At 40.1% G+C, this 14,866-nt stretch overlaps 1 protein-coding gene across 1 annotated transcript in view; it reads left to right on the forward strand.

The window, feature by feature from the left end:
- LOC142652677 (ras-related protein Rab-10-like) overlaps positions 1 to 14,866 on the forward strand; it is a 75,950-nt gene that overhangs the window by 28,425 nt on the left and 32,659 nt on the right. Inside the window, exons 3-4 of the mRNA XM_075828335.1 lie at positions 1,325 to 1,463; positions 5,528 to 5,617. Coding sequence (XP_075684450.1) covers positions 1,325 to 1,463; positions 5,528 to 5,617 — 229 coding nt within the window. The remainder of the gene's footprint in view (positions 1 to 1,324; positions 1,464 to 5,527; positions 5,618 to 14,866) is intronic.

Here is a 14,866-nt window from a genome sequence, read left to right on the forward strand (position 1 = left end):
CCATAGGTAATCAGTCTGCACCTGCTTCTATGTCTGTGAGACTGACTCCATCTTCCACCACTCAGCATGGCAGGCTTAGGAGTGGGAGAGCCTATCACAGCCTGGCCAGACGGAGCTAGCTCCCACCCTCTGTCTATTTATACCTGCCTTTCCTGTTCCTCCTTTGCTTGTGATTCTTCTCGTTTGGTTTCCTGGCCCTGCTGCAGCTTCTGAACTATTTCACCCTGCTTCATATTGACCCTGGCTTACTGACTACTCTCCTGCTCTGCGTTTGGTACCTCGTACACTCCTGGTTTGACTCGGCTCGTTCACCACTCTTGTTGCTCACGGTGTTGCCGTGGGCAACTGCCCCATTTCCCTTAGCTTCTGTGTACCCTTGTCTGTTTGTCTGTCGTGCACTTACTGAGCGTAGGGACCGTCGCCCAGTTGTACCCCGTCGCCTAGGGCGGGTCGTTGCAAGTAGGCAGGGACTGAGTGGCGGGTAGATTAGGGCTCACTTGTCTGTTTCCCTACCCCCATCATTACACCTGCCTTAAAAAAAAAATGTGCTAAAAAGTGATCAAAGTCGCTTGTACTCCAAAATGGTACCAATGAAAGCTACAGGTCGCCCTGCATAAAAAAAAATGCCCTCATACAGCTGCATTGGCAGAAAAATAAAAAAGTTATGGCTCTTCAAATATGGAGACACAAAAACAAATAATTTCTGAAAAAAAAAGTGTTTGCTGTGTAAAAGTAGTAAAACATAAAAAATCAATATAAATTTGGTATCGTTGCAATCGTAACAATCCGCTGAATAAATTGTTAATTGTGTTTACCCAGTAGGAACATTCCTTGTTTACTTCCAGTGGATAAAATTCTGTCCATGGTCATGTGATGGACACACAGGTGCTGGGATCGTTAGAACGAGCTGTGGACCTGTGTGTCCATCACATGACCATGGACAGAATTTTATCCAGTGAAAGTAAACCATGAATATTCCTATTGAATAACAACAAGCTGAGATCTTAAACTGTGAGGGATTAATATAGAAATTCTATTGGAAAATTTTGAGTTTTAATATTACAAAAAATTTATATTCATTTGCTGAAAACTGACAACCCCTTTTAATGACCGGATGCAGCGTGTCCAGTATTCACCACTGGTTTCCAGCTGGCAATCCCAGGTAACGTTGGGTGCCCCTGCTCACTGCTAGCAGGTAGAATTGGAGAAGTTTGTCGGTTATAACAGGACAGTCATATTTATTGTCCGCTAGACAAGCTCCTCCTTTAGAGAACAATGTTCTGCATATTGAACAAACCATGAAGATGATCTGATTGTATTTCAGGGACACAGCAGGACAGGAAAGGTTCCATACCCTAAGTGTCAGCTACTTCCGCGGTGCTCATGGATTTATTCTGGTTTACGACATCTCAAATTTAATGTCATTTGAAAATACATCTTTATGGATGAAAGACATTAAAATGGTAAGAAAAGTGTAAATGTTAAGATTATATCCCATTAAATGTATTTCCCTGAACTTTTGTAAACCAAATATATAAAGCTATGTATTAATCATAGGTTTTATTAGGACCTGTACAAGAAAAAAGACAAATACTTATGCAATGTTCTTCCATGATAAACATACAATACTTATAACAATGTATAGGTTTATGCAGTTCATGTGAATAGTGGTCTATATATAGTTTGGTGATGTATACATACATATGGTCAATGACTGACTAGGTGTAGTATGAGATTAGAAAAACATGTCTGCTTTCTTTCAGAAACCGCACCACCCTTGTCTCTGTCTGGTATTGCAGCTCACTGTCATTATAGTGAATGGTGCTAAGATGCAAAATTGATACAGCCCAGGGGGAAGAGGAGCTTTGATTCTGAAAGAAAGATGCTATATTTTACTAATCTAAGGGCCTGGGCTTCTGTTCATCGGTTCTGTTGCCATAGCTTCCGTTTGCATTACCATTAATTTCGATGGTAATGCTTCCGTTGCAGTTGGATTCCTTTGTTTCCGTTCCATAAGGTTTCCTGTTTTTTTAGTGAAAACAATAGCTTAGTCGATTCCGCTATTATTTCCGCGAAAAAAACGGAAATCCATTGGAAGGGTCGAACGGAACCGATGAACGGAAGCCTGACGCTGATGTGAACAGGCCCTTATGCAATCCCTTTAAAAGGGGTTGTCACATTGCTAAAACAGTCTGAGGGGCATGTTTAGCCCAATGTGCTAGTGGTTTGGTACCCTTAAATTTAGTAAGAGGTTCCCTTTTAATACTTTTTACCGGAGATTGTTTGGGAGTTTACCTGTCTTCAGTTGTAATTCTAAGATGCACAACTCTGTTGTGTAATGGGTGACAACTCGAGTTTGTGAGCACTTGTTACTACATCGTAATATCATGTTGAACTAGGGCTGGGTGATTGATTACCTAAATCAAAATGACAATTAATTAAACGTGTAACCTCTATTATGATTGATTGAACTATTTAGGCCACACCCCTTTTTCCATGTCACGTCTCCTATTTGCAATCCACGGCATTGAATTAATATAGATCTCCTGAGCCTGCTGTAAACTACTATATATAATATACCCTGGCACTGCCCCCCTCACAGTATAATGCAACCATAGCTGCCCCCACACAGCCCTAATAGTGCCTAATAAAATACATACTCGCCTAACCCTGTTCCCACGACGCTTGTTTGCACTGAGCCGTGAGCGTCCGGCATCACAATGAATGGTGAAACAGGGAGCTGACGGCTCCCTGCTCCACCATTGGCTTCAACTCTATCTGCGTCCTGAGGGCACAAACACAGTTGAAATAGTGAAAAAGAATTTACCAAAAAACTGCGCAACATGACGTCTGTTTTTTTTTTTTTTAAATCAATTGCTCAACCCTATGTTGAACATACCTGGATACCCTCTAGAGGCACTCTATATGCCTGTCTGGAGACATAGGATAAAGAATAATGACCTAGTGGAATTGTAGTATTTACCTAGAACACCCCTTTTCCTGTAGAACTAGTAGCTGGTCCAAGGACTTGTACATATGTAGTTTTTTTTCCTGATGCCACATTAGAGTCTGTAGAAGTCCTAGCAAGAAAAGAGTTTTCTGTTAATTTCTCAAAACTCAAAAAGCATGTACAGGTAGTGTTAGGCTGGGTTCACACGAGCACATTATGTCCGTAATGGACGGACGTATTTCGGCCGGAAGTCCCGGACCAAACTCAGTGCAGGGAGCCGGGCTCCTAGCATCGTAGTTATGTACGACGCTAGGAATCCCTGCCTCTCCGTGGAACTACTGTCCCGTACTGAAAACATGATTACAGTACGGGACACTTGTCCTGCAGAGAGGCAGGGACTCCTAGCATCGTACATAACTATGATGTTTGGAGCCCGGCTCCCTGCAGTGTGTTCGGTCCGGGACTTCCAGCCGAAATACGTCCGTCCATTACGGACGTTAATGTGCTCGTGTGAACCCAGCCTTAGGACCATTTGGACCACGTGGTTAAATGTTTTGGAAACATGGCAATGTTAGTACGCACATAATTGTGTACCAGATGTGGTTATTGACTAGTCAGGCGGTCCTAGGTATTCTAATTGATGTGTGATATGATAGGGACACAGAGTCTAATGTTCTGCCACAGAACTGTTACTTTTACTAGTCTACTAATATTGGGACAATCTGAACTGTATTTGGTCACGACATAATTATGTGCCATATGAGCATTCAGTTATTTGTCATTGTAAAATAGCCATACAGCAAAGTCAGCAATGTATACTATATGGACAAAAGTATTACACACCTCTTAATCATTGAATTCAGGTATTTTATTCAGTCCCATTGCCACAGGTGTTTAAAATAAAGCACCTAGCCATGCAGTCTGCATTTACAAACACGTGTAAAAGAATGGGTCGTTCTAAAGAGCTCACTGAGTACCATTTGTGGTACTGTAATAGGATGCCACTGTAGTAACAAGTTTGTGAAATTTCTTCCCTCCTAGATATTCCATGATCAACTGTGAGTGGTATTATTGCAAAGTTCGAGCATTTAGGAACCACAGCAACTCAGCCACAAAGTGGCAGACCATGTAAATTTACAGAGCGGGGTCGCATAGTGCATAAAAGTCGCCAACGCTCTGCTGACTCAATAACTGCAGAGTTCCAAACCTCCTCTGGCATTAACATCAGCACAAAACCTGTGCACCAGGAGCTTCTTGGCATGGGTTTCCATGGCCGAGCAGCCGCATGCATGCAAGTCTTATATCACCAAGCACAATGCCAAGCATCGGATGGAGTGGGGTAAAGCACGCCACCACTGGGCCCTGGAGCAGTGGAATTGTGTTCTGTGGAGTGATAAATCGTCCTTCTCTCTCTGGCAGTCTGATGGACGAGTCTGGGTTTGGCGAATGCCAGGTGAACGTTACCAGCCTGACTGCATTGTGCCAACTGTAAAGTGTAGTGGAGGAGGAATAATTCTATGGGGTTGTTTTTCAGGTTTGCCTAGGCCCCTTAGTTCCAGTGAAGGGAACTTTTAATGGTTCAGTATACCAAGACTTTTTGGACGATTGTATGCTTCCAACTTTGTGGGAACATTTTTTAGAGAAGGCCCTTTTCTGTTCCAGCATGACTGTTCCCCAGTGCACAATGTAAGGTTCATAAAGGTATGGTTGGGTGAATTTGGTGTGGAAGAACTTGACTGGCGTGCACAGAGCCCTGACCTCAACCCCATCAAACACCTTTGGGATGAGCTAGAATGGAGATTGCGAGCCAGTCCCTCTAATCCAAGAAAGGGGTCTGACCTTACATGCTCTTCTGGATGAATGGGTAAAAATTCTTACAGATGCTCTAAAATCTTGTAGAAAGCCTTCCCAGAAGAGTGAAATCTATTTTAGCTGCAAATGGGGGACCAATTCCATATTGATGGCTATGGAGATGATTTATTTATGGGTTGCCATAAAAGCTCCTGTAGGTGTCCTAATACTTTTATCCATAAAGTATGTCGGCTTCAGAGTCACATCAGCATCTGGGGAGCACAAGGTCGACTTCATCTTGAGGGTCAGATCAGCAGAGTGGGAGTGGAGGCAAAGTACATTGGCAGGGGGAGCAATGTAGGGTCATCAACAAGAATTTACGTTTTAAACTTTGACTAGTTGCAATTTCCAATAATCCAGGAGCTCCGTTTTCCCAAGCATCCTGTATTGTTGGAATTTTAGCCTAGATTTTTAGGGCATCACTTCAGTGTTACACTATTTCCATTGATAAATAATACTATTGCGTTGATCTCAACTTCCTGCCTACTAATTTACTTGCAATCAGATTTGGTAAGAGTTGAAAGCATCTAACTGGTATTGTTGGATTCAATTATGTTTAAAGGAAAAAGCAGAAAGGTGTAAGACTTCATATCAATGACTTCTAATATGGCAGTGCTTTTCATTGTAAGACTGCCTGTCATGTATAATGCATGTGTGCTTTAGTCATTTCCAGACAGCTATCCGTTTAGAATGTCACTCTCTTTGCAATTTGCTTTTGTAATTCAGAGAGCTGGTGAAGAAGTGGAGGTAGTTCTCCTGGGAAATAAGTGTGACAGGGAAGACGAACGTGAGGTTTCCAAAGAAAGAGGGGAAAAGGTAAGCATTGATTATCTCTGCATATAAAAGTATTTGAGTTAGCCGGGTACACTGCATCTGTAAGGCGCCTGACCATGCAGCTCCGTCATTAGGAACTAATGATGCTTAGAATGGAATTCTCATTCTGCAATATTGAGTGCTCCTTTTCCTTAAGCTGCAAGTGTGAAAAATGTCTTTTAATTCAAGTATTAAAGTTTTATCCATTGGTTCAAACTTTGGAAGCTTATTTATTACCCATTAACTTTATTTGTTACTCTCTACGAAATGGAAAATCTTTGTGTATTTCACAAATGATATTAAAATCTCTTGTGCCTACCTATATTTCAGAGTTTTGTATTTTCTATGTTATATGACACTAATCTTTGTTCCAGATATGTATAGATCAGCAGCACAGGATACATTTTTCAAGAGGGTGCACGTCTCCTGGGTCACAGTCCGAGTGACCCCTCAGTCAAGACAAAAAAGAAATGGAGACAGCACTACCAAATTTTCAAAGTGAAGATCCTTTTATTCCACGGTGCAACGTTTCAGCTCAATACGAGCCTTTCTCAAGCATAATAATGTGACACATAAAGCGCATATATATGCAAAACAGGGTCATAAAGCCAATTACATACATATAATAGACTTGTGCAATAATGCTACAACAAGTATACAAAATGTTTATATCAATAGGATCCCCTATAGATGTGCTAATACATGAATAGAAAAATAAATTAAAAAACATTACATATACATAGTATAAATAGTGCATTCACTGTAATAAGGCCAATCAATCAGATGGGCTACACGTGTATAATAACATGTGATAGTGTAAGAAAACAGGTGTATACAATAAAGTTAAAAACATCTTACCCTCGCTGGATCGGCTGATAGTGTTGTGCACTTTCCTACTACATGAAAACTAAGCATTGCGTAATCCTAGCACCTGTGTGTATGAGTCATCGCATGATACGTCATTATACGCATGCGCATGGTCTACTAGAGGTGCTAGTCGCCATATTGAAAGAGGGCTATACACCCACAAATGTTTCCCATGGATGACGTCGGATCCTGTCCGTCTCAAATATGAGTCATTGGACATATCGTGGATTCGCATCTGCGCAATGCCCATTAAGGATCGTCGGACCCATTTTGAAAGAGGGCAACATCGTTCCATATGTTGCACATACATCCCATCCACTATGGAGTCTAATAGGTCAAATATAAAACGATGTGATCTATATATACTATCTCTGTAAACTATGAATAAACATTGTATCTCAGACCAATAATCCCTATGCCTCATCTGTGATGATGGGGATTTAGGCACACATGTGGGTATATATAAAACTCATAATATACAGACACAGATCTACACATCGTCTTAGAAATACTGACGGAAGACATGAATAACATATATGGGAAAACTTTTCAAAAAATAGGATGCATATAATCAGGTATAAGAGTAGTGCAAATATACAGCCTCAACCGATCCTTGAGGCAAATCTTGAGAGTAATATCTAGGATAAAAAGAAAAATATATAAAATAGTTTATAGGACACTGACAATACATATCAGACCTAAACATTGTAAATAGCATACAAAATATAATTATATTATAGATATGGTCAAATTATTTCCTATTCTCCTAATACACAGAGGAGGGGGAGGAACAAGGGGAAGATGAATGTACGGGCAGATGTTCAAATCAGAATGTACCACTGGGTTATCTAGAGAAACTTAGAAAGATCTTGAAGTCTATATTGAGACCTCTAGGGGATAAGGTGTCTAATTTAAAAATCCATTCCAACTCCAATCTTTTTAGTTTGGAGATCCTATCTCCACCTCGTCTATGGCGTGGTACATGATCAACAATATATAACTTAAAGTCATTCTCGCCATGGTTATTTTCCACAAAATGTTTAGGTAATGGTAGGTCAATTTTCTTGGTACGAATGGTGGACTTATGGTTATTAATACGTTTTCTACAATCTAGAGAGGTTTCACCTACATACAATAATTTGCAAGGACATTGAATGATATATATTACATGGTCCGATTTACATGTAAGATGATGTTTAATTTTGTGGGTAGAACCTTTGACAGGATGGGTGAACACCTCGCTCTTAACCATATTCCTACAGTTATTACAACCTAAACACGGGAAGCAACCAAATTTTTTGGGGGCTAATAAAGTCTGATAATTCTTAGTCAAAGAGCCCACATCAGCATGTACTAGACGATCTCTCAAATTTTTGGTCCTGCGATAGGCTATACGTGGTGGGACCTCAAATTCCGGGATTTTATCAAAAGAACTCCTAAGTATCCCCCATTCTTTTTTAATGATGTTGGCAATATCATTGCTCTTATGAGAGTATGTAGACACCAATGTTAGTCTATGGGAGGGCGATTGTTTGCGATTTTGCAGAAGATCACATCTCGAAATCCCCTCCACTTTAGATTTTTTATTGTCCAATAGTTTTTTAGGGTACCCCCGATTCCTGAATTTCTGAGACGTATCGCTCAACCTGACGTCGAGAGTTGAAGGATCCTGCACTATCCTTTTCACCCTCAACATCTGGCTGTAGGGGGGAGAAGCGATCATAGGATGGGGGTGGCAGCTTTCAAACCTCAGTAAATTGTTACGATCTGTAGGTTTACTATACAAATCTGTGGTAAGTTTATGTTCCTGAATATAAACTCTAGTGTCAAGAAAATTTAGAGATGTTGTTGAAGAATCCATAGTGAATTTAATATCATCATCTATATTATTCAAAAAGCTAAAGAAACATTCCAACTCCCCTTGAGTGCCTGTCCAGATGACGAAGACGTCGTCTATGTATCTCCACCACCTCAAAACCTTAGTGAAGTACATAGACGGCGCCTTCCTCCAAAGCTGTCATAAACATATTTGCGTATGTGGGAGCCACGTTAGATCCCATGGCCGTACCCCTCCTCTGTGCATAGGAGTCACCAAATAAGAAGTAATTTTCTGTGAGGACAATTTCCAAGAGACACATAAGAAGGTTAATACATTCATGAGTATAATTAGACTGTTGTAACGCTTCAGATACAGTATGAAGGCCTCTCGTGTGGTTGATTGAGGTATAGAGGCTGCACACATCGAATGATACAAGTGTGCAGTCCTCCGTCAATTCAACCTCATTCAATTTAATCAAAAAGTCAGTGGTGTCCTGAATATATGATTTGGCATTAGTGGCAAAATCACGTAACATTTTATCTAGAAAAATGGCTATCGGTGAAAAAATGGAACCACAACCCGATATAATCGTTCTGCCCGGAGGGTCTACCAATGACTTGTGGATTTTTGGAAGACAGTACAGCACAGGAACCACCGGATGCCGTACCGTCATAAAATCCAACAGGTCACCATCAATGATACCCGCATTATAGGCCTCAACCAATATTGTATCAATGGTATTTTTGATTCTAAATTTAGGATCTCCGGGAAGTGGCTCATAAACATTAATATCTGACAGTTGTCTAGCTAATTCAGCCAAATAGCGCGATGTGTCCATGACCACCAAGGCACCACCCTTGTCCGCGGGCTTGATGGTCAGGGACACATCACGAGAAAGGCCATCAACCGCCACTATCTCATCCCTCGTCAAATTAGGAGGACCTACGAATCTACCATTGTCACTCTCTCTCAAAGTACGAATACGGTTTTTCACAATATCAATAAATGTATCAATTGCAGGTTCATTAATAAAGGGTTGATGTACACTTTTTTTATGTAGCCCAATCTCTCTTAGTGTGACTTCAGTATGATGTACAGATCTAGTGTCAACATTTTTACCGGCAAACAATACCTTAAATTTTATTTTACGAAAAAAATCAAAAAGATCCAGTTCTAATTGGAACCAATCCACACTAGAAGTGGGACTAAACGATAATCCCTTATTCAGGGCTGAAATCTCCACATTAGATAAGTCACGTGATGATATATTTACCACAAGATTTTCTATGGATTTTTGTTGACTTTGTATTCCTTGTTGACAAATTGACGGTCCCTCTTTGCTCTGAAGGCTCGGGTCCTTGTGCCACCTTCTGTGCTTGTGTCCCCCTCTTCTCGGACGTCGATATCCAGATTGACACCTAAAAAACCAGTAGATGTTTCAATATCATCAGTATCGGACGTGTTGGAGAAGCGTTTTCTTCTTTTCATATAATTGGTATTTGTATTACCCTTATTGATGGTAGGGTCTCGTTGCCAATTATAGATCTTCCCGGATTCATAATCCTCGATGTCTCGATGCCATTTCTGGCGTTTAGCGTTCTCACCATTTAGGCGAAATTTCTGCATTGATTCCACTATACGTAACTTGAAATTCTTCAAATCATCTTCAGACAGGAGAGTTTTGAGTGTATCATCCACAGCTTGCATCCGCATCCTGATCTCACATAGCTCTTTTTGGAGAAATTCAATATTCAGCAACATAATATCTCGTGAATATTTATTTGCGATCTGTATTGATCTTTGACAGAAATCCGCATTATTGGAAAACAGATTTGGTGCCAGGTGTGAACGCATCCCACAGGGTATGCGATTGACTTTGCAATACTCGCCCAGGGTAATCAAATGCAATTCCACTGTAATGGCCTTTACAGTGGAATTGCATTTGATTACCCTGGGCGAGTATTGCAAAGTCAATCGCATACCCCGTGGGATGCGTTCACACCTGGCACCAAATCTGTTTTCCAATAATGCGGATTTCTGTCAAAGATCAATACAGATCGCAAATAAATATTCACGAGATATTATGTTGCTGAATATTGAATTTCTCCAAAAAGAGCTATGTGAGATCAGGATGCGGATGCAAGCTGTGGATGATACACTCAAAACTCTCCTGTCTGAAGATGATTTAAAGAATTTCAAGTTACGTATAGTGGAATCAATGCAGAAATTTCGCCTAAATGGTGAGAACGCTAAACGCCAGAAATGGCATCGAGACATCGAGGATTATGAATCCGGGAAGATCTATAATTGGCAACGAGACCCTACCATCAATAAGGGTAATACAAATACCAATTATATGAAAAGAAGAAAACGCTTCTCCAACACGTCCGATACTGATGATATTGAAACATCTACTGGTTTTTTAGGTGTCAATCTGGATATCGACGTCCGAGAAGAGGGGGACACAAGCACAGAAGGTGGCACAAGGACCCGAGCCTTCAGAGCAAAGAGGGACCGTCAATTTGTCAACAAGGAATACAAAGTCAACAAAAATCCATAGAAAATCTTGTGGTAAATATATCATCACGTGACTTATCTAATGTGGAGATTTCAGCCCTGAATAAGGGATTATCGTTTAGTCCCACTTCTAGTGTGGATTGGTTCCAATTAGAACTGGATCTTTTTGATTTTTTTCGTAAAATAAAATTTAAGGTATTGTTTGCCGGTAAAAATGTTGACACTAGATCTGTACATCATACTGAAGTCACACTAAGAGAGATTGGGCTACATAAAAAAAAGTGTACATCAACCCTTTATTAATGAACCTGCAATTGATACATTTATTGATATTGTGAAAAACCGTATTCGTACTTTGAGAGAGAGTGACAATGGTAGATTCGTAGGTCCTCCTAATTTGACGAGGGATGAGATAGTGGCGGTTGATGGCCTTTCTCGTGATGTGTCCCTGACCATCAAGCCCGCGGACAAGGGTGGTGCCTTGGTGGTCATGGACACATCGCGCTATTTGGCTGAATTAGCTAGACAACTGTCAGATATTAATGTTTATGAGCCACTTCCCGGAGATCCTAAATTTAGAATCAAAAATACCATTGATACAATATTGGTTGAGGCCCATAATGCGGGTATCATTGATGGTGACCTGTTGGATTTTATGACGGTACGGCATCCGGTGGTTCCTGTGCTGTACTGTCTTCCAAAAATCCACAAGTCATTGGTAGACCCTCCGGGCAGACCGATTATATCGGGTTGCGGTTCCATTTTTTCACCGATAGCCATTTTTCTAGATAAAATGTTACGTGATTTTGCCACTAATGCCAAATCATATATTCAGGACACCACTGACTTTTTGATTAAATTGAATGAGGTTGAATTGACGGAGGACTGCACACTTGTATCATTCGATGTGTGCAGCCTCTATACCTCAATCAACCACACGAGAGGCCTTCATACTGTATCTGAAGCGTTACAACAGTCTAATTATACTCATGAATGTATTAACCTTCTTATGTGTCTCTTGGAAATTGTCCTCACAGAAAATTACTTCTTATTTGGTGACTCCTTCTATGCACAGAGGAGGGGTACGGCCATGGGATCTAACGTGGCTCCCACATACGCAAATATGTTTATGACAGCTTTGGAGGAAGGCGCCGTCTATGTCTCTCCCCACTTCACTAAGGTTTTGAGGTGGTGGAGATACATAGACGACGTCTTTGTCATCTGGACAGGCACTCAAGGGGAGTTGGAATGTTTCTTTAGCTTTTTGAATAATATAGATGATGATATTAAATTCACTATGGATTCTTCAACAACATCTCTAAATTTTCTTGACACTAGAGTTTATATTCAGGAACATAAACTTACCACAGATATGTATAGTAAACCTACAGATCGTAACAATTTACTGAGGTTTGAAAGCTGCCACCCCCATCCTATGATCGCTTCTCTCCCCTACAGCCAGATGTTGAGGGTGAAAAGGATAGTGCAGGATCCTTCAACTCTCGACGTCAGGTTGAGCGATATGTCTCAGAAATTCAGGAATCGGGGGTACCCTAAAAAACTATTGGACAATAAAAAATCTAAAGTGGAGGGGATTTCGAGATGTGATCTTCTGCAAAATCGCAAACAATCGCCCTCCCATAGACTAACATTGGTGTCTACATACTCTCATAAGAGCAATGATATTGCCAACATCATTAAAAAAGAATGGGGGATACTTAGGAGTTCTTTTGATAAAATCCCGGAATTTGAGGTCCCACCACGTATAGCCTATCGCAGGACCAAAAATTTGAGAGATCGTCTAGTACATGCTGATGTGGGCTCTTTGACTAAGAATTATCAGACTTTATTAGCCCCCAAAAAATTTGGTTGCTTCCCGTGTTTAGGTTGTAATAACTGTAGGAATATGGTTAAGAGCGAGGTGTTCACCCATCCTGTCAAAGGTTCTACCCACAAAATTAAACATCATCTTACATGTAAATCGGACCATGTAATATATATCATTCAATGTCCTTGCAAATTATTGTATGTAGGTGAAACCTCTCTAGATTGTAGAAAACGTATTAATAACCATAAGTCCACCATTCGTACCAAGAAAATTGACCTACCATTACCTAAACATTTTGTGGAAAATAACCATGGCGAGAATGACTTTAAGTTATATATTGTTGATCATGTACCGCGCCATAGACGAGGTGGAGATAGGATCTCCAAACTAAAAAGATTGGAGTTGGAATGGATTTTTAAATTAGACACCTTATCCCCTAGAGGTCTCAATATAGACTTCAAGATCTTTCCAAGTTTCTCTAGATAACCCAGTGGTACATTCTGATTTGAACATCTGCCCGTACATTCATCTTCCCCTTGTTCCTCCCCCTCCTCTGTGTATTAGGAGAATAGGAAATAATTTGACCATATCTATAATATAATTATATTTTGTATGCTATTTACAATGTTTAGGTCTGATGTATTGTCAGTGTCCTATAAACTATTTTATATATTTTTCTTTTTATCCTAGATATTACTCTCAAGATTTGCCTCAAGGATCGGTTGAGGCTGTATATTTGCACTACTCTTATACCTGATTATATGCCTCCTATTTTTTGAAAAGTTTTCCCATATATGTTATTCATGTCTTCCGTCAGTATTTCTAAGACGATGTGTAGATCTGTGTCTGTATATTATGAGTTTTATATATACCCACATGTGTGCCTAAATCCCCATCATCACAGATGAGGCATAGGGATTATTGGTCTGAGATACAATGTTTATTCATAGTTTACAGAGATAGTATATATAGATCACATCGTTTTATATTTGACCTATTAGACTCCATAGTGGATGGGATGTATGTGCAACATATGGAATGATGTTGCCCTCTTTCAAAATGGGTCCGACGATCCTTAATGGGCATTGCGCAGATGCGAATCCACGATATGTCCAATGACTCATATTTGAGACGGACAGGATCCGACGTCATCCATGGGAAACATTTGTGGGTGTATAGCCCTCTTTCAATATGGCGACTAGCACCTCTAGTAGACCATGCGCATGCGTATAATGACGTATCATGCGATGACTCATACACACAGGTGCTAGGATTACGCAATGCTTAGTTTTCATGTAGTAGGAAAGTGCACAACGCTATCAGCCGATCCAGCGAGGGTAAGATGTTTTTAACTTTATTGTATACACCTGTTTTCTTACACTATCACATGTTATTATACACGTGTAGCCCATCTGATTGATTGGCCTTATTACAGTGAATGCACTATTTATACTATGTATATGTAATGTTTTTTAATTTATTTTTCTATTCATGTATTAGCACATCTATAGGGGATCCTATTGATATAAAAATTTTGTATACTTGTTGTAGCATTATTGCACAAGTCTATTATATGTATGTAATTGGCTTTATGACCCTGTTTTGCATATATATGCGCTTTATGTGTCACATTATTATGCTTGAGAAAGGCTCGTATTGAGCTGAAACGTTGCACTGTGGAATAAAAGGATCTTCACTTTGAAAATTTGGTAGTGCTGTCTCCATTTCTTTTTTAATCTTTGTTCCAGGGTGCCTAAAACTAAACCATGTAAAGCTATAGGGTATGTGCATTTTGCATATTTTTTATTTTTTTTGCTCCAATGAATCTAAAATAAAAAATGAATCCTCTTTGTAAACAGTCTTGATTAAACGAGTACTGTCTATACAGCACCTGTGCGTACCTATGTACATCCGGTTGATACAGCTGCAGTTCCATGGTTACAGACTACAAATAAATCTTTGTAGTCTGATCCTGCAGTTCTGTATTTCTTCCCTGACCCTTGATTCTTGCCAACCTACTACTGAGCACTTTAGAGACACCAATGGTCAGTATTTACACACCATATTCTATATACCTTAGACTACAGTATTGCACATCATAGTCTATATAACTGAGCTACAGTATTTCACACAAGTCCCAGCTTGCACAGCCAAGTCATAGTGATAGAAGGATGGGGTAGTAGATGTGTTGAGAGGGGGAGAGAGAAAGCATGCTTCAAGG

This window comes from Rhinoderma darwinii, chromosome 5 (genome assembly GCF_050947455.1).
Source record: "Rhinoderma darwinii isolate aRhiDar2 chromosome 5, aRhiDar2.hap1, whole genome shotgun sequence".
NCBI lineage: Eukaryota > Metazoa > Chordata > Amphibia > Anura > Rhinodermatidae > Rhinoderma > Rhinoderma darwinii.